This window comes from Miniopterus natalensis, chromosome 9, assembly GCF_054644295.1.
Source record: "Miniopterus natalensis isolate mMinNat1 chromosome 9, mMinNat1.hap1, whole genome shotgun sequence".
Taxonomy (NCBI): Eukaryota; Metazoa; Chordata; class Mammalia; order Chiroptera; family Miniopteridae; genus Miniopterus; species Miniopterus natalensis.
In genome coordinates, this window is record NC_142089.1 from 53,416,152 (window position 1) to 53,437,446 (window position 21,295).

The 21,295-nt window shown below is 41.9% G+C and overlaps 1 protein-coding gene across 1 annotated transcript in view; it reads right to left on the reverse strand.

The window, feature by feature from the left end:
• Window positions 1-10,136: 10,136 nt before the first annotated feature.
• The window catches only part of DDAH1 (dimethylarginine dimethylaminohydrolase 1), a 122,730-nt gene continuing 111,571 nt past the window's right edge, over window positions 10,137-21,295 (reverse strand). Inside the window, exons 5-6 of the mRNA XM_087820559.1 lie at window positions 14,146-14,289; window positions 10,137-11,989 (exon numbers count right to left, since the gene is read on the reverse strand). Of these exons, the coding sequence (XP_087676685.1) occupies window positions 11,873-11,989; window positions 14,146-14,289 (261 nt within the window). The 3' untranslated portion in view covers window positions 10,137-11,872. The remainder of the gene's footprint in view (window positions 11,990-14,145; window positions 14,290-21,295) is intronic.

Consider the following 21,295-nt stretch of genomic DNA (forward strand, 5'->3'; position numbering starts at 1 on the left):
GCTGCCCTCCCTTCCTCTGTTCTCTCCCCTCTCCTCTCTTCTAGTCCCTTCCCCTGCCCTTCTTTCTCTCCCTCTTCTCTTCTCTCTTGGATTCCTCTCCCTTTCTCTGTTTCTTGCTTTCCCCACCTACTTCTGGCTCTCATCATTCTTAAATTCTTGTCTTTTCCTTAAAACACAGGTTACAGGTTAGGGCAAGATGGACATATTTCACATGAAGATATGAATAATTTATAAGAATTAAAGTGTTGCCACCCCTATGCCAGGGTTGGTGACTATTTTTCTCAACAAGGGGACAAATGATTAGCTAAAGAGCTGATACTCCATGGGAGAAAATGGGGACATGGGCCAAGGAGTGGTTGGCAGGGGTGAGTTTCCTGGCCATTTATGCCCTTCAGATTGTCCAGATTCCAGTATATACAGATATTAAATACCTTTGCAGGGACTTTGATTCCATTTCTGGTTTCAGCCAAGGTCAGAGAGGCTAGGCCACAGAATCTGCCCAGTCCAGGTCCACAGCCAGGTCCTAGGAAGGCTCAGTTTATGCAGGGGTTACATGTAGCATAAAAGTCACCAGGTCAGCAACCACAGCTTTCTCATTCCAGCTTCTCCAAGCCAAAAGGCCTCATGAGAAAATGTAAGAGACCACCTGAGGGCGCTGTTACTCCACAATTTTCCTGTAAAAACTAGTTAGTTAAAATGGGTGTCTTAGATTTCCTTTGTTTTGGGGGCTCAACCATAGAATGCTTCTGGGAAAGAGGGGCAACACATATTCCCAGATCTTCATTAATACAGAAAAACAGAGGTAGGAAAACTTCATATTACAAAAATACCTTCAAGTGTAATAATTTTGAAATTTTAATAGGGCACCTGCTTCAAGGTACAGCATAGAATAATGTTGAAGAGCATGGGCCATGGTGCTAAACCAAAATCGGGGTTTGAACCCCAGCGGCACACCCACTAGCTGTGGGCTTTGTACAGTAATCGAGTTTCTCTGGGCTTCAGCTTTGTCATTTGCTTCTCAGGGCACTTGTGAGGGTTAAGTGAGGAAGCAAGGAACACTTCCTGGCACCATGCCAGGTGCATAGAGCTAAAAAAAAAAAAAAAAAAGCTATTATCATTAAATTCTATTTACCGAATTATTAAAGAGATCAAGAAGGCATTAGCTGCCCAGCTGGTTGTGTCTCAGCAGTTGAGCATCAACCTAGGATCCAGGAGATAGAGGTTTGATTCCTGATCAGGGCTCATGCCCAAGTTGTTGTGGGTTTGATCTCCAGTGGGGGCGTGCGATAGGCAGCCAATCAATGACTCTCTCATCATTGATGTTCCTATCTTTCTCTCCCTCTCCCTTCCTCTCTCTGAAATCAATAAAGATATATTAAAAGAAAAAAAAGGCATCAGCTGCTTGCCACCCAAATGGAGGGGGTGCTGGGGTTCAAAGCTGTACAATTGGATGAAAATGGAAGGAGTATTTAGATAGAGGGATTGGCCAGGTTAGGCCAAGCAAAAAAAAAAATTGCACCAGATTTCTCCCTCCTTCTCTGGGATAAAAATTCTATGTCTGTGCTGCATTCACAAGCTTGCCTGGACAAGAACCAGCTTCTTTCAGTATTACTCTCAACCTTGTCACTTTGAGCACATTTCATTCTCATATCCTTTTGCTAATTCAGACTGCTGTTCACCCAAACTAGAAGAGCAGAGTGATGGCCAAAATGTAATGCAGGATTTGGGAACTTGAGAGGAAAGGAACAATGACCAGTTAGCAAATTATTATACAGGCCGTGTGGACCCCATGGTTGACATAACGAGGAACTTGGTATGTGCGGTAATTATGCACACTTCAGTTGAGTTTTAGAAAAACATATAAAAGAAACATTATTTCCTCTTTTAAAAAGGCAAGAAGCATTCGTCAGCAATTATTATGCAGCACTATTTCAAGGGTTGGGCTCTCTCAATGAGTTTTAACCACTAAAGAAAAGGAAATCTAATTGGGCCTAAGGTAGTTGCAGGAATGGCAGCTTATGAGTTTTGTACTGACAGGTGCTGGTGAAAAGCTGATTAATTCCATTCAAGAATATAATAGGCTTCATTTGTATAGCTCTGCATAGGGTACCAAGTACTTTTACATAAACCCTCTCATTTGATGTTCCCAACCACCCTTTGAGATATGAAGAGGACAAGGAGTATTACTACTGTCATTAAGAAAAACAGCTTCATTGAGATATAATTCATAGACCAAAACAACCCACCATTTAAAGTGTACAATTCAATAGTTTTAAGCATATGCACAGATATATGCAACCATCACCACAATTGATTTTAGAACATTTTCATCACATCATAAAGAAACCCCCTATCTGTTAGGTACCACCCCCTCGTCTTCTCCCTCTTCCCTTCTCCCCTTACTCCTGGCCCTAAGCAGCCATGAATCCACTTTTTGTCTCTACAGATTTGCTTATTCTGAACATTTCACATAACTAAGTTCATATAATATATGGTCTTTTGTGACTGGCTTGTTTCACTTAGCATAGTGTTTTCAAGGTTGGATTATATTGTAACGTGTCAGTACTCCATCGCTTTTTATGGCTGAATAATATTCCATTGTCTGGAGATAGCACATTCATCAGTTGGCATACATTTACGTTCCTTCCACCATTTGTTTGTTTTGAATAATGTTTCTATAAATATTAATGTACAAGTTTTTTTTTATATTGACACATGCTTTCACTTGGCTTTTTCCAGTGACTGGGTCTCTCTGGGCCTCTCTATGTACCTAGGAGTGGACTTGCTGGACCATACGGTAACTCAGTGTTTAAGTGTTTGAGGAACTCCTGGACTGTTTTCCAAAGTGGCTGCATTTTACATTTCCATCAGCAGTGTAGGACAGGTCTTGATTTCTCCACATCCTTGCCAATGCTTGTTACTCTCTGACTTTTTCATTCTAGCCATTCTAATGGTTGTGAAATATCTCACTGTGATTTTGATTTGCACATCCTTGATGACTAATGAGGTCAAATATCTTTCATGTGTTTATCATTTGAATATCTTCTTTGGATATATGGAGAAAGATCTCTTCAGATCTTTTGCCCATTTTAAAATTGTGTTATTTGTCTTTTTTGAGTTGTAAAAGTTCTTTATACATTCAAGGTATAACACCTTATCGGATATATGATTTACTAATATTTTTCTCCTATTTGGTTGGTTGTCTATTAACTTTTTGGACAATTCCCTTTGAAGATAAAAATTTTCAATTCTGATGACCAATTTCCAGAGACTTTAAAATTTTTTTAAAAGTAATCTTCATTAGTTTTGTTGGAGAGCCAGTTCACAGATCTTCTCAAGCTGTCATGTTGGACGTGGAACACTTATTACTATTATGAGAACAATATTCATATATTTGGGAGACAGGGGATAGCACTGGAGAAAGGAAAGCCACCCAGATCAGAATAGTACAAATGCCTAGTCATAGAATTTCAGAGTGGTAAAGGACATTAGATGTTATCTATATCAGCAATCTTTCTAAGCAGTCAATTCTTAGATGTGGTCCTTCAGTCTCTACTTGAACACCCCCAGAAATGAGAAACTCACTACTATTAGTTTAGACTAAACATGATCTCCACGAGCAATGAAATTATGTAAAAACCCAAACAGCATGTGTCCAGCAAGTTCTGCTGTATGTACAAACAAAAGGGTAAACAAAGAAAATAGGTTCTTTGGAATCTTAAACCACCTTATGTCACCAGCAGGTCATGGGCATGCTGTAAAAAGTCAACTAGTTGTTTTTGGACACCAGGTGCCCAAGAGACTGCTCTAATTTTAGAATTAACATAGTGCTTACTAAAGAGGTCCAGGACTCAAGGGTCTGGAATGTGATGTTCTTTCACCCTCAGGCTCATGTCCTATTGTTGAGTCTGCTCCAATCATTTCCTGATATTGAGAGAGGGAGAACCAGACCACAGAACTGGCATGTGCCTGAGGGATTTGCCAAGAAATATAATTTAAATTCCAACCTTGAGAAACAGCGTTGGTGATGGCCACACTCTGATGGGCTAAGAACTTGTTTTCATGGTGGCATTGTGCTGATGAGCCTCTACCCATTCCAGATCCTTTCTCTGCCAGTTCTTGGACTTAAGAGGCTAAGCGAGCAGGGGCATCACCTGGGCCCTGTCACTAGTCAGTGTGCAGGTATGGTCAGTCGGAGGGGAGCACCAGCAGATCAGAGAGGAAGAAAGGCTGGGGTACTGCTTCCTGGCTCTGGAACCTGATCGCTGGCTGGAGCTGTGGCCCCCATACCCTGCCCCAAATCTAGAAGCACAGTTTCCTGTCCTTGTCCTGGGTGTCTCACCATCTCTTAGTTTGTACCCTTAACATCATACCTTTGAAATAGACCTTCACTGAAATTTCTTTATTTGATTCAAGTGGGGGTGAATTCTATTTCCTACCTGACAGATTCTTTGCTATGGTAACAATGTTCCTTCCATCTCCTCTAATGATTATCAAGCCTAGAAAGAAAGAAAGCCCCATCATGCTGTTCTAGCACTAACTCTAGGGGACTTCATATGCTCATCTGAGTCCCAGGTAAACAAAATAGATGACTTTGTTCACATCCCATCCTGGAGTTCAAGCCTCTGTTGGATGCATGAATCTGTCTATTTCACAAGCTTCTTCCAGAGGTGGAAGAGCTAATACTTTTACATGGCTCAGATGTTACTTGCTATCAAATCTTGTTTGGTTCCTGAACTTTCCCTGCATCAGTGTGAAATATGCAGAGCTTTTGTATCTTTATAGAATATTGGGAAATTTCAACCCATAGCACAAGGCATCCTAGTTTAATTTTGAGCAGTTTTCTTCTGAGTTCTGTCCCCAAACCTGAGCTAATCAATATGTGTCCATGTCCCTGAACAGGAACTTAAAATATTTTTTAAAAAAAATTTAAGCATAGGAGAAAGCAAACTGCCTTCTAAGGTCTGTGTTAATTCACCCAAGCTTGCTCTTTGTATTCTTAGCCAAATGACTAAACCTTCTGTTTATAAATAGAGGGGGCTTCCCAAGACCTAGGGACCCATCATGTCACAAGCCAGCCCAGGCTATATTTTTACCAAGTGGTTTGCTGGCTTACTGGCTTGAATTTTTTATTTATTTATAGTGACAACAACATATTTGGCGCTTACACGTTCTCCTAAAAGCCTGATAACCCCCATTATCTAGTGCTATAAGTGGCCCAGCTTCCACTGAGTTAGAATGAGTGTTTGGAGGGCGGAGGGAGCTGGGGAACAGTCTCATTTGCCAACAGTTCCCTAATGGAAGTGTGTCTTCGGAGCAGCCCTGTCGGCTACCCAGGAAACCCGTGAATTCTCCGAGGAAGCTGTCAGGGGCCAGCTTAGAGGCATCAATGATGAAAATCCTGGGTTATTCTGGGGTAGGTGATTTTGATGTTTCTAACAGAAGATGATACTCTGATGGGATCCAGTCTCAACGTGATGGGAGTTAATGAGGATAATGATGATGGTAATGATATTTACGTTACATCTTTCTTCCAAAGAACCTTTCAGCCCTTTTATCTCATTTGCGTTGAAAATGCCCCTCTGGAGGAGGGGAAGGTGTTATTAAACTGTTTTTCAGGAGAGGAAATATAGACAGAGTTAATTGCCCAGCTTTCAGGTTCCACTTGGTGAGGAGAAGAGATGTTTAAATAACACATTCAACTTGGAGAAATTACTTTTAAGAGAAAAGCCAGTCTCAAGTCCCATTCATCCAATACAATGCTGCCACACCAAGCTCCAAGTGATATCCCTCCCTGACCCAAAAGTCTTCAGGGGATCCTCGCAGTCTGCAAATTCAGTCTCCCTCAGCAGGCACAGCCCTGGACCTTCCAGCCTACACGTTCTCACTATGCTCGCATGCTTTCCCATGTTTCAGCCAAACCCATCCACTTCCTAGGCCCTACCATCTGCTCTGAGCAGCCTATTCACCTTTCATAATGCTCATCACTCTTGCAGTAACTCGTTTCATAGGTCTTCCTATTTGGATGTAAATTCCAGGACAGCAGGGATTGTCACTATTGTATCTCCTTGGCCTAGCAGACTTAACTGACACACAGTAGGTGCTTCTGAAGTGCACACCCACCTCCATGCCTTTGTTCGAGCTGTTTTCTCAACCTCCAGTGACAGACTCTCATCTGTCTGTGGAAACTGGAGCTGTCCCTCCAAGCTCAGATCAAACCTGACTCCTCCTTGGGAACCCCTACACCACAGTTCTCTTTAGTTCTGACCTTACCCTCAGCTGGGTCACAGTCACTTGTGCACACGTGTAGTCTTCCTCCCCTGCCCCTCCCAGACTGTCAGCTCTTGAAAGCCAGGAACCGTACCTGGCGCCTGGCACAGTGTGAGCATGTTAAACATGAGCTCACTTGCCTGAAAGTATTGCTGGCCAGCATTCTTCATTCAGAAGAATTCCCATTTCCAGAGTCCGCAGCTCATCACGAAAGGGAATTTTTCTCATACTTACCTTTCTCAATTCTTCTGGGGCACTGAGAGGAAAATCAGTCAGGGAAACCATGCCAACTCTTCCGGTAAAAAGTGTCTCCTATCTCTTTGAGGGGCACACGGGCACTTAGGTGGAGGTAGCATTTCCTCCTGGGGCCCAGAGTAAGTTTGGCATTTTTTAGCTCCATTGCCCATATCAATGGCAGCCTACATATGGGAGAACTAATCAGTGCAACCTCAACTGAGAAGGTGTGATGAAATCAATGACCCTACAAGGAATTTTAGTACTGGTCTGTGCTTCCGGTGAGCATTTGCTTGTACCACTCAGTTATGATAAGAAGACAACAGATTGAACTAACTCTGGGCATGTGTGAAACCTGATAAGCAACACATTTTTTGGCAGCTGAAGACCCCCCCAGCTACTAGCAACGTGCACATACCAAACATCTGTGATACAACACTCCATACAAATTAGAAAGAGCTACTTCAACAACCAGAACATGGAATACTCAGGGCTATTAAAATTGATGATGATGGAGATCTATATTTATTGACATGGAAAGATGCCCCACACATATTGGTAAGTGAGGGAAGGAGACCATAAAACAGCATAATTATGTAAAATTATTTCATATTTATATCTACATCTATTCATGGATGTGTGGATATGCTCCAAAACGTTTATAGTAGCTATCTCTAGGTGATGAAATTTGTTTTTATAGTTTCTTTTGTATTGTTTGAATTTTATTTTTACAGTGAGCAGTTATTTTTACAATCAGAAAGAGAATACAAAGCTACTTTCAGCTAGAAAAAAAATTGTAGAAAGTAAAAAGGCCTCATTAAAAAACCTCACATTTCCTTTTGATGTAGTCCCATCTGCTTATTTTTTCTTTTGTTTCTCTTGCCCAAGGAGCTATATTAGAAAAAATATTGCTAGGAGAAATGTCAGAGATTTTACTGCCTACGTTTTCTTCCAAGAGTTTTATGATTTTGAGTCCAACAGTTAAGTTTTTTGTTTTTTTAAAATATATCTTTATTGATTTCAGAGAGAGGAAGGGAGAGGGAGAGAGAGAGATAGAAACATCAATGACGAGAGAGTTGTCATTGATCGGCTGCCTCCTGCACACCCCCAACTGGGGATCGAGCCTGCAACCCGGGCATGTGCCCTGACCGGGAATCGAACTGCAATCTCCTGGATCCTAGGTCGATGCTCAACCGCTGAGCCACGCCCGGCTGGGCTCTAACAGTTAAGTCTTTAATCCATTTTGAGTTTATTCTTGTGTATGGTATAAGGTGGCCTAGTTTCTTTTTTTTTTTTTTTGCATGTATCTGTCCAATTTTCCTAAGACCATTTATTGAATAGACTGTCTTTACCCCATTGTATGTTCTTGCCTCCTTTGTCATACTATATGATTTCACTTATATGTGGAATCTAAACAACAAGATAAATGAACAAACACAATAGAAACAGACTCATAGATACAGAGAAAAGACTGATGGTTGCCAGAGGGGAGAAGGTTAGGGGGATGGAGTGAAAAAGGTAAAGGGATTAAGAAGTACAAATTGGTAGTTGCAAAATAGTTATGAGAATGTAGAGTACAGCATAGAAAATATAGTCAATAATATTGTAATAACTACGTATGGTGCCAGATAGTTACTGGCAATATCAGGGGAAACACTCTGTAAAGTATAGATTGTCTAATGATTATGCTGTACACCTGAAATGAATACAAAATAATGTTGAATGTAAACTGTAATTAAAAAATAAAATTTAAATTAAAAAATTTTTCAAATTTCCTAAAAGATGCTTCCTGTAAATCAAATAAACAAAAACAAATAAACAAACTTTGTATGAGAGAAGAAAAAAATTGTTTAACTGCCTCCATAACTGAGCCATATAATGTACTGACCACAGTCAGGAGTCAAAGGGAACAGGGGAAACTTTTAAGGAGGAGCATGTGTGAAATCAAGCTCTCCTGACCTAGCATGGAGAATATACATACTTTTTAAGTGCCTGGAATATAAAGTAGCTCTTCAAATATCATTTAAAAATTTTTAAAAAATATGTATTTATTGATTTCAGAGAGAGGGAGGGAAAGGCGGAGAGAGAGAGAAACATCAATGATGAGAGAATCAATGATCGGCTGCCTCCTACACGCCCCCCACTGGGGATCGAGCCTGCAACCCAGGCATGTGGCCTGGGAACTGAACAGTGACCTCCTGGTCCATGGGTCGACGTTCAACCACTAAGCCATGCTGGCTGGGTAAAATATCATTTTAACTCAAGCTACTTATGCCAGTTGATCTACGGTACTTCTAATTCCTTAGTTTATAAAAGAGAGAAGACTTCCTATCTCTGATAGCAAAGAAATGATGACTTAATTCACCATAGCAGTTTTTGTTAAAAATAGAGAGACATATGGTGTTGATCACGGTACAACTGACACTTTATTTCATTGTGATTGGTATACTTGTAGGATCAGGACAGCAAGAGACTAAAGTCAGTGCAGAACTTCTCTGGACTAAAGGGTCATGGAAGGCATTACTGGTTTTGGCACACAGAGTGTATAACCGTACATTGGCTGGAACAAGACAGTCAGTAAAATAAAATGCACAAACCCAATACCACGTGGAAACCATGTCTGAGTTCTGCAGAATGTTAGAGAGTAAATAATTACAACGACTAACATGCAGCTCTAGATAAGTCACAGTATTCACCTACAGACTATTTTCTCCCCTTAGGGAGGAAGAGATGGTCTCAGCAATCTATCTGTTCACAGTAGCTTGAAAGAGCAATCAATACACATTAGCAGGATCTGCCTGTTGATTTCCACAGCAATCCATCCTAGTTGAAGAAATAATGCTAAATAATGTACTTTCTCTATATTGTCCTTATTATATTAAATCTTACTGACCAAGTAACTCAACTTTTACTCAGTTAAATACAATTATTTACTAATGTCTTTATAATGTCAAGAAGCAATTTTTGTTAGTTTATTTATCCTTATAAATCACAACAGACAGGAGGTTATCTTTCTTCTTCAAAGATAACATTATGCTGATGAGAACATCAAAGAAGTAACACTACTATGCTGCAAATATTTTAGGTTTCACATCATCATATCACATAGGTAGCCCAAAGAAGCCAGCCTCGCCGGTGACACAGCTGTGCAGAGGAAGATTCTGGAGAAGAGGCACACAGATTCTACGTTATTTCTTGAGACAAAGTGAAGGAAAGAGGGAGAGAAGCAAAGGAAAGGAAAAGTGAAAACAGCTTCTGAAGGACAAATTGATCAAAAGGAAAATCTTTTCACTTGCAAGTGACTAAACATAATAGAGAAGAGTTCTTTAAATTGGGATGATACAAACAGACATGGAAAATTATGTGCCAGTTTGCTTTCGTATTAAGCCTACACTGGCTGATTGGGTTAGTTTCTCTGTGGTTGTTTTGATATGTTGACCTTTCCCAAGGGGATTTCTGCTTTTGCCAGCATAAGGCTGTATTTAACCCTAAAGGACAACCATAACTGCTGAGAATAATTTTTCTTTATTAACTTGGGCATGTGGGTCACATTCATTCTCTCTCCGGTGAAAACATATTATTCACCCATGATAAGACAGTTGGGAATATGACATTGACCAAGATATGGATGTATATAATTAGATATTTGTGCATGAAATGAATTTTAAAGTTAAGCAACAAGGAGAAGAAGGAACTTCTTCCAATTCTGGCAAAAAGTCATCAAATAAATGAAAAAGAGAGTGGTTAAGGATGTCTTGGTTTTCTCAGTGGTTTATCACATCCGTTTACTAAGGGGGAGATGAAATGAATGAAGGTAACTCTCGTTCATCAAACATAAGGAATGTCTAATTACATACACGTAGGTGAGCAGAGCAAGACTCCAAGTTATATTTCTTAATCTCCCTGATTCTTACTCTTAAACAACAAGCCACAGGCAATATGAGAAAGGTGGAGTTGACTAGAAATTCAATAACATGCCTGGATCAGTCACTTTCCTTGGAAAGTACCATTTCCCTGGCTGGCTAACAGGCTGATTCTTTCAGGCTCGAGTAAACGACAATGATGTCTGCCTTCACTGTGGCATTGTTTTATGTAAGAGCTCCGTGTCAGGTCAAGGTTGTGTAATCTAAAGGCTAGAGAGGAAAAGAGTTTTAATTGAATTCCACAGTAAATATTCATGGATAGTTCAAAGAACTGTCCATTGTCAGTGGCTGGTTTCAAGTACCCAGCCTATCACTTCCTGACCATGCTTCATCTGGCTCACACTAGACATCAAGAATCGGTTTTAGATGGGATGTCTCTTGCGAAAGGAATAACTGTGCTAGGCCAGGATAACTGCCCGGGGTGGGGGGCGGTATAGGCTGGTAATAGGGTGAGTCACAATGGGAGGAAGTGGTGGGAAGGGGGGCAGAATGAGCTGAAGAAAAAATAAGACTATTCCCCAGGGTCAGGATATGGCCAGTAATGAAGCAAAAATTCATGGAATGTGACTTAAAGACTTTCTAAGATGTTATACCCATGGGGTGTTTCCAAGCTTTTTGATCTATGATTCCCTAGCAACCATCTGGTGAATTTACCTTCCTAGGTGTGGTGCCCTACTTCTTCTGGAATTTAGATCTCCAGGGAAACCCTGTCAGGATGTGCCTCTGTGCAGTTAACTCACCTCCAAACAGCTGCTCTGATTTTGATCACAGTTCTGCTGAGGGACCCATTTTCCCTTCTGAGCGAGAGTGGGGGTGGTGGGAGATGTAGCCACGAGGCAGAGGAGCACGGAGACAGACAGGGTGAACTTGCAGGAAGGTATGCAGAAGGCAAGGCCCCTGATTTTACCCAAGGTCAAGGTGACTGTGATGGAAGTGAGAAGAGCAAAGGGAAGTAACTGGAAAATAGTTTTCAGAGTTTGCAAGAAAAATAGAGGGAAAGAGGGAGAATCCATGGACCAGGGCATTTCACAGGAAGCAAAGATGATTAATGTTATAAAGAAAAAAATCCCCAGATTATCAAACTAAGAAGACATTCTTGAGAGTATGTTGGTAACTAAACGATTTTCATACTGATAATACAGACACGAACTGAGCATTTCCTTACAATCATTAATCACATTTTAACAATTTATTCGCTCTATAATTTCTAGGTTGCTTAATTCATTTAGCAAATCCACAGTTTAGGTACCACCGTGAGGGGAAGGAGGGGAAGGAGAGGAAGGAGGGGAAGGTGCAGAACGAAGCAATTAAACCTAAAATTAAACTTCTGTGAACCAGAGTTAGTAGCACAGTGGCACAATAGATTGTCAATGACAACGACAGTAGTGGGGACAGTTGTTGGCCTCGTGAGTGCAGGATTGCCGGCGGCAGGGAGGGACTGCAGCTCAGGAGTCTACCTTCTTGTTAATTAAAACCACGCAGCAGGTGAGCAGCCCGTCCACCTTTTCCAGTTCAGATAGGCTCACGGGGATCAGCATGTAGTCCTTCAGCTTTTCATAAACCTACAGCACGAATCAAGCAAAGGGAGAGAAGGAGGATTATGTTTCTGCTTCTGTCTTGCCACCTGCTCCCCACCAGGTGTAGAGGATTAATTTGGTGGTGAACTTGGGCTTTTCACCCATTTAATCCCAAGATATGCGTGCAGTCCAGACCATACACGTGCCTACAGCCATACCTATCGAGCTAGGAGTATCGGTTAACCACCAGCTCTGTGCTTTAACCGCAAAGCCAGAGATGTGTCAGAATGTGGTTGGTACTGGAAATGTTGTCATTGCTAGATTCAGTGATATAGGAAAGGCGGTGGCCATGTTTTCAGTCTGAGTATTACTCTCTCTCTACACTTTAAAACCCTCATAACTATATTTTAACGTTTCTTTCCTTACCAACACCACTGGGAAAAACTGGAGAAAATATCATTTAAGTGAAGCATTTCAGGTGAAACTGCTTTTAAATTACAGGTGTGAGTTTTACAGTATCTTTTGACACTCATAGAATGAGTGTGTCAAAACTTCAAGCTAACAGTCTATACATTTTTCTCTGATGATCTAACAGAGCACCTTAAAAACAACGACACAAAATCACTTGAAAACACACTGCCCAGCCATGCGTTGTTAGGAAGTAATTTGTTCTTTAAAATTCATACAGTGGTTAAGAGGGCGGGAGCTGGGTAGAGTTGGGTTCCAAACCCAGCTCTGTCAACTTACTACCTAAAGCGTGACTGCAGTCAGGTGACATCCCCTCTGAGTCTTGGATCACTTCTCTGAAATATTGGGGTAAGCACAGCGCCCGTTACAGGGCTATAAGATAATGCACGTAGCATGCTTAGCACAGTACCTGGCACAGGAAAAGCTGTCCGTACACATGGATGTTATAATTTTTGGTGATGACAAAGGCTAAATTCAGAAGCAGTTAATGATTACCTGGTTGTCAGATGATCAATGTGGCTGAAAAGGCGTAAAGGATCCCGAGCTATGAAATCCAGAGTTAATTCTGTGATGTGAGTGCATGCTGATATCCCAGATCCCAGGGTGGGGGGCTCTAGGAACCTGTATTTTTAACAACCCTGCTGCACATTAAAGTGTGAGACCCGCCATTCATCCAGAGTTGGTTAAGCCCAGTCTGGGGTCAGAAGTTCTATCTTTTTCTCGGGTTCACACTTTGAGCCTTGGAAATAGAGAAAAATTATCTATGGATTCCCCACCTTTCTCTTTTTATCTGTTAAGAGGGATACAGATTATGAGGACAAGCCTAGAAATTACACAGTATTGCATATTTAAAAGATGGTATAAAATATTATCTAAAAATTTTGAAGCTTAAGATGTAAAAAACATAAGATCCATGGTTACTTAAAACTCTTCTGTAATGCTTGTATAAATAGCTGGGCAGAGATGAAGATGCTGGATGCCTAAGAGACAGGAACACTTGAGAGATCTGTGGATGGGCACTGCTTTATCTGCTTGGAAGGATTCCCTTGAAATGACTGAAGTATACAGGTGAGACTGGCAGAGTGCCCTAAAGACAAGGGGGATTTTGTTAGACCAGGGAAGAATTCCATATCTGGGTACAATTCTCCCGCTGGAACACACATGCAGAGACTCTCAGAGGGACAGGTTGGCTGATTCCAAGTAGACACTATCTCTTCCTGCTCTGTCTTTTCGACAAAGAGTGTTTTAATGTATTATCCTAGGATGTGCAGCCCCTTCTTTCTGCAGCCCTGACAAGGGGCACCCCCGTCTCTGGGTCATTCACACACCTCTGCCTTGAGAAACACATTACTCTCAGCTCAGACTTGTCAGAAAACGATGACACAGCTGACTGTCTCATTGGAGGTCTCTGTGCTTGTTGGGTATCTGAGTGTCGCTAAGGACCTTTAATCAGAGCTGGTGCACAAGTACGTGCTTGGAAGGCTCCGAATGCCACGCACGGCCATCTCCATTACTGGGCACGCGTTAGGGACCAATAACACAAATGAGAAGAGTGAGTTAAATACACCTTCCTGTGCCCTACGTTTTACTCTTTGTGCTTCCCTAATAAGTTGATATGTATAGAGGAAAAGGAAGCCCCTGTTATTTGTGCCTCTGTCATGAAAAATCCCCCAACAGGAAGATTGTCAGGGAAGCCTAGCTAGCTCCAGTGGCCAGGAAGGATGGTTTTTTACCTTTGCACTTTCTGGATACTCTTCTGGGGTTGGGTGCAGCAAGACATGGCCTTTGCTGGGGATGTTTATATATATACAGTTTGCAGCAAGGTCATCAGGCACCGTGAGTTTGTCGTAGCGGTGGTCACTCATCTGTTGCATGATCTAGAAAGAGAAACAGCAGGTTAAAGCAGAGCGTGTGCCCGCACTCTCAAGCCGAGGGGAGGCAGTGTCACGGCATACAAGCTTGTCACCGACGCCTGGGAACGGTGCTCTGTGTGGAAGCCCCGCTGCGACCTCCAGTCAGAGCCAGACGAGGGAGGCCCCACGGAGCTGTGACTCTTTGCAAGAATCACAAGGGTCCTTTCTGTGGTTATTCTTTTTAAAAAGTGTGTGGTCTCCAATTTTTAAAAGGTTTCAAAACTGTCCATAATTTTTCTAGTTTTCGTTTGTGAGACCTAATAGTAAGACACAAAATAGCCACGCATATAAAAGGCCCAGCTGAGTTTCTTTTTTTAAATACTCCTCTGAGGATATGTTTTTATTGATTTTAGAGACAGAGGAAGAAAGAGAGGAATAGAGAGAGAGAGAGAGAAACATCGACGTGAGGGAGAAACATCAATCAGTTGCCTCCTGTACACGCCCCGACTGGGGATTGAACCTGCAACCTAGGTATGTGCCCTGATGGGGAATCGACCCCATCACCTTTGGCGCAAAGGATGACACTCTACCCAACCCAGCGACCCGGCCCCGGCTGGGCTTGTGATAATATCCGTGACTGAGTAAGCAGGGCTGACCTGGTCTGTAGGAAAAAAAGATTAAAACAGTAATCAGGATGGTCAATAATCTGGTTTAGCAATAACCACACACACACACACACACACACACACACACTATACTCTTTTATGAATATTTAAATTGGCTACATCCTCTGTAGCAGGTATGCCCTTAACACAATTAGCATAAAAGTCACCTGGGGAGAATGTGAAACTCCGGTTCCCAGGCTTCACCCCGCCCCCTGCCGCCTGCTTCTGGTTTGGCAGATTTGAGGTGAGGCACAGAAATTTGCATTCCGAGAGCCCTCCAGGGAATTCTGACGCAGAACCCTGGACCACACTTGGACAAAAACTGATTTAGCAGATCCATTCATCAAATAATGGGTATAAAATAACACAAAAATAAAGTCTGCACAAAATTTAAAATATTGATATCTAATCTCACCTCAACACAATCAAAACAAAAACACCCAAAACAACCCCCTCCCCAAACCACACACACAACAAAAATGTCCAAACATCTAAAACAAATCGAGTTGACCATGGGCTTAGTCGTGTAGACTCTTCCCATTTTTATCAATACCCATATATCTTAAGGAACCTGCTTAATTGTCTTGTAATGAAGATATTAACAAGATCTTTTCCACAATCTGGTTCGAACACTCCTTTCCAGACAGGTGTCCCTTTACCTTTCAATATTTGTGTGAAAACGTGTTTCATATTACCAGGCCCCAGCATTAGGCAGACTTGCCCACTCGGTCACGGTGGCACTGGGCTGTCAGACTCATGGTATGGAAGCGTGTAAGGGGCTGTGAGCTCCCCAGAGGATGTGAACAGGGCCATGAGCAAGCCTCTCCTGACTCACCAATCAGGTGAGCCGTTCACTGCTCCCAGGGGAGTATGTCAAAGGCCCAGAGAGACCAGGAGTGATCTGACCATGGGCCCCCAGTCACAGAGAAGGAAACATCAGGGCTGGGGTGAGCTGAGGCTTTACATCAAAGGCTGAGATACGCAAAGAGGAGCAGGACACGGAGCCGGTCTTTGAAAAGGCCGGAGTCTAATGGCGGAGACTGACAAATGAGAGTTTCATTACAGTAGGAACAAGCAGGGCAACATGCTAAATATTTCACATTTATGATCTAATCGCAAAATTCCTATTTCAAAGGCAACGAAACTGGATTTATAAAGGTCAGATAACTTGCTCAAGGCCGTATAGGTGAATTCAAGCCCAGATCTGTGCAATTCAAACCTTCTTTATTAATTACTTCGCTCTCTTTCTTGACCTCCGGAGCCCCAGAGGATCTCTCTTTCCTACTAACTGCCATTAACATCTACTTTTTTTACATTCCTTTAGTACTTATTATTTATTCTCTTGTGGTGCCATGAATTCTTTTTTCATAGGTAATCCTATTATGACACCGTACAGATTGGTGTAGTTACAAGACTTGGCCAAAATCTCTCTTGCACTTTTTAATTTAAATTATTTTCTGAAAGGACAGATCATGATATAAGTGGGACTGTTTCTTTAGAGCCATGATTGAGAAGTCTTAGATCTATTCGAATATGTGGACAATTAAGAAGTTGATAACAGCCTTAAGGATAAACTATTCTAAGCAAATTAATAGCATATTCAGTTTGCCCTCTCTATAAAATGGATAGGCTAAAAAATAATATGAGGAGGCTGATATAAGAGAAAAAAATCCAGTCCCAAATAGCTCTCTTCTATTATGAATTTGCTATTTAATGCAGACTTCCTTTTTGGCTGCTTTCAAAACACAGTAATAGTAGTTTCCATTTGTCCTTGTGTGGGAGGGGGCACATGAAGGCCATCAACTCTGGAATAAGACCCAGGCTTGAGTCTCAGCTCTAACCTTTATGAGCTATGTAAATTTAAACTTTTTTTTTTTTTTTTACCTCTTGGTTTCCTCACCTATATAATTGGGGATAATAATAGCCTTTTATACTTACTGTGGAAGTTAAATGGAGATAATGCACATAATAAGGCACAGTAACAAGCCTTAATAAGCCACTAGTATTTTATGACAGCATTGAGCAGACAAACAAAGTTTAAGTTTCCAGTCTGCAATCCTATCTACAGTTCTGGCAAGCTTTAACTTCACTCTTAAAATAGCTTGTTTTGGAGGTCTATCTTTATTCTTAAAACCACATAACACTATGCCCGTCATACTCCTATGGTGTTTTCTTTAGCACCCTTCTTTCTAAGGCCTGCAATATTTAACAGGTGATCCAATGGTCTTGCAGGTTTAGCATCCGTTCTGCCTGGATCCCCCAGAAAGAATTGCTAGGAAGTTCTCAGACTTTTCAAAATCAGGACATATTTTAATATGAAAGCTTTTACAAAGTTTCTCTTTCTTTTCAAACGGACTGCTAGCTCTTTGAATGCAGGTTTAGGCATATTACAGTGAGCAAAGCTTGGACTTTGAAGTTGAAAGGTCTGGGTCTAAAGCCTTGCTCTGCAACACACTAACTCTGTGACCTTGAGCAAGTCACTCAACCTCTCTGAGCCTCAAGTCCTTTAGCTTTAAAATGGGATGACAATGTCATACCTATTCTCCTTACGGCAACATTGAAGGCTGTTTTTTAGAACAGAACAAAACAAAACAGATCATGTGTGTGAAGTGCTTAGCGCAGTTCCTAGCACATATTAAATGTGTAATAAATGTGAGCACTCTTCCATCTTTATTTCCTGCAGGCCACCTGGCATATAGCAGGTGATTGAAATATTTTTGTAACCAATTGATTCATTTCTTCATTCCTTTCAAAGGATACAGGGAACCTCAGGAGCACACTGGGATGGGCTATGCGATCAATCACATATGTGAACAATTGCATTCCCTCAGAAAAACAAGGTATGGTCTCTATTCAGAAATATAGATACAATTCATTACTTAAAGTAAAACAGGCTAAAATCAATGAAGCCAAGGTTTGTCTTTTTCTTTATGCTCTACAGAATGGCACTATACTCTGTGGTCCCAACCCAGATGACCTTGGATGTAAGACAATAAGGAATGGTGGACCTGGGGTGAACCAGAGAACGCACAACACCTAAAAGCATTAAAGCAAAGGAAGGAAAGAAAAAAACACCTGTGTATAGCAAACTGCACACATATGCCTCCATCAGTTTTAATCCTTGATTTAGTAAAATGGTACAGGAACCCAAAGAGCAGATTGGTCTCCTCCTGATATAAGTAGGGCTATTTCTAAAGGCCAGATAGAAGTTAGGATTTGTGTGACTTTTCAGCAATTACTCTTGGTCCATCCAACCACCGTGCTTCTTTCCTGATACAGGGGGTAGCACTGCACGAGGTCTGAATCCCTGCTTATTGTGTCCTGTTGAAGGTGGGCCAATATGGTCAATCTGCTCATGTTTGCAGTCAGAACCAGACTGTCATCCTGCACAGGGATTGGACCTAATTTATCCCAGGAGTTCAGGATTTTCTTCCAGACCAACAAGGAGACAGTCTCCTGGGCCAGTGGTCTACTAAGTTGAACCCCAGTGATCCAAGGGCCTTACAGATACTGAAAACATGGTATGTATAGCCATTACCTGGTTGAGCCTAGGCAGAAACCAAAACAAACCCCAGAAAAATCTCATCTTTCCACTGACTTAATTTTCTAAGCATTTGGGAGAACTGTGGGCAGCATATTTTTGTCTATCACATTGAGGCTAGTTGCTCCCACCACTCATAAGCATTAGATAAGTTCCAGTTGGCTTCCAGGTTAATTCATGGTCTGTAGATGATTCGTTGTGCTCTTTTCTCATAGATAAAGAAATCACCTTTGTACAAGGTGAGCTGAAAGAGAAAGCAGCATGTCAAGATCACATCTCACAAGCTGACTATACCTCCTATGGTCCCATAAGTAGCTTGGGCACATTTTCCACCTCTCTGTCTGACTCATGCCTGTCCGGTGGTGACTATGAAGCAGAAACATGGAATGTTGTACATTCCAGAGGAAGTGTTACCAAGGATCTTTATCGGTGCTGACTTCTTGTTTATCAGCGAGGGAACAAACTAAAATTCCAAAGTTGTGCCCACCTCAGAAAGTGCCCAGGGTTTTTTTGGACATAACGGAGACTGTGTGTTTCCTTTCCTTGTGCTTTGTTTACTTGGGCTCCAGCTGTCTCCACGCTCCCTCCCCCTCCAGCCCCCCCTCGCCTCCTTGAATGAACAGCCCTAACCCGCCCCCACCCCAGGTCCTGTGTTTGCTCTGTTCTTCAGTTAAAGGCATTTATTTGACATTCTAATGGCTGCTTCAGCGTTTCTCTATTTTCTGGGCCTTGCCGTTATAATTTACAGCTTCTAGTGGGAGCATTCCTAAAATTACTGACGTAAGGGCCAGTAATCATTTGAGATGTAGTGTTGAAGGAGAGCTCTGCGGATACCCTGCACCACCAGAAAGATGAACGAGGGGGCCTAGAGCAAATTAAGCCTGCAACATCGCTGGAGGCAACGGTGACAAAACTGAAACTGTCCTACTTCTGGCACATCATGAGGAAGCAGGGTTCCTTTGGAAGAGTCAGTGCTGGGAAAAGCAGAAGACATGAGGAGGAGAGAAAGTACAAATATGAGATGGGTTGACTCCATAGGTAGGATTCCGCAGGAGCTGAGCAGGGCTGTTGAGGACAGGACCTGTGGACATCACTCACTCAAGGGGTTGCCAGGAGTCGGAACTGACTCAAAGGCGCGTAACACACATGCACTCAGCCTACCATTGTTTCAGCAGAGTTTAATTTTTTTTCACTACTGGGAGGAATTATAATATCCTTAGTAGGGAAATAATTTAATGCTGGGAATACATAAAGTAATTCACTGATAAATTCTACCGAGAGTTACTCTTAAAATAAATGTCTTAACAAAACCACCAAAGCCACCGTAGGAGTTTTTCAATTAATTTACCAAGGCCCCAGGGTTATCATTTTAACACAGGTTAGAAAATGTGCCAAAAGAAATGACTTTTAATAATAGAACAGGCTGCATTTGGAGCAGTGAGTGGTTCTGCTTAACTGTGGAAAGAAAAAAAGTATAGCAGCTAAGTCAGGATTTAGGAAGTGGTAACTCTAGGTAATAAACAAAAAATACTTTTTTTTTCATGAAAAAGCTAAACGTGTTTATTTTTAAAATTTTTATTGGATTTATTGGGGTGATATTGGTTAACAAAATTGCATAGGTTTCAGGTGTACAATTCTTTGATACATGATCTGTATATTGTATTGTGTGTTCACCACTTCAACTCAAGTCTCCTTCCATCATCATATAAAGGTGTTTATTTTAAACACAAAGAGTTTCTGTCTTTTGGGACAAAGAACAGGTTTCTCTTTTCCTGTCAGAGTGATTATTTTCCTTTATCTTACAGGTTGCTATTGTCTGAATAGGACAGCTTGCCATTTATTTATAGCTGCGTTCAGGAGATATATGTATATGCACAACGCAGGGTGCCTGCCATTCAGAGGGGAACAAATGCACTGAAAAAGATTCAGGAGACTGTATGTCTCTCTAACACCGTTTCCCTGTTGTGTTAAAACGGGCACTGGGAGGAGGCGCTCACATGGCCTGCCTGGCAGGGCATCACCTCAAAGAGCTCAGGCTCCCAAAGAAGAGCCAGGGTGAGGTGGAGAAACAGGCTTTGTTTCCCTTTGTGGATGCACGGAAGCCTTTGTTAAAAGACAAGCATCATTTCAAATATCCCCAAAATGTGCTGGCGAGCGTTTAGTTCCATGTTCCAACATTTTCCCCTAAAAAAGCGTGAAGGAGGTGCACTGCCCCAGAGCTCTATGGAAAGTGTTCTAACCACAGGGACTGCACTTGGGGCTTCACACTGTGCCCCAAGACAGAACCGAAAGGAGAACGCCCTGACCTCTCCATAGCACCACGACTTTGGATAATACACAGCAGTTCTATAGGGCTTTGGGGGAAGAGCTGAGAAGTCAAGATGCTGCTTTAAATGCCTATTCTGACTTTTGCCATTTCCCAAGGGAATTATTCTGCATTGTGTAAAACAGAGTAATTATTATTGGGAGTGGATGTAACTGGTGTTCGGTTCAATTCCCCAGTCCTTTATGGAGGTTCCCCTTTGGAGTAGGCACCATGGTGGTGGGAGGTGGGAAAGGGAAAAAGATGGGAAGGTAAGATAGTCACAGGCTCTGCCTTTAGGAGATGATCATCTATAGTTTAAGGCAGGACAAGCATGTGAAGGGTACACCAGCAGGAAAAAGAAACCCAGCCTCACTTCTATCATAGACACCTCCTAACAGAGAAGGCACGCAATGGAGAGGAAGTGGCTCTGAGTATCATCTTGGCCACGTCGTGGTCTGTTACACATCTGCTGGTTTGGAGGAACCGGCCTTGCTCCCCAGAGTGGGGCTGTCACTGAGC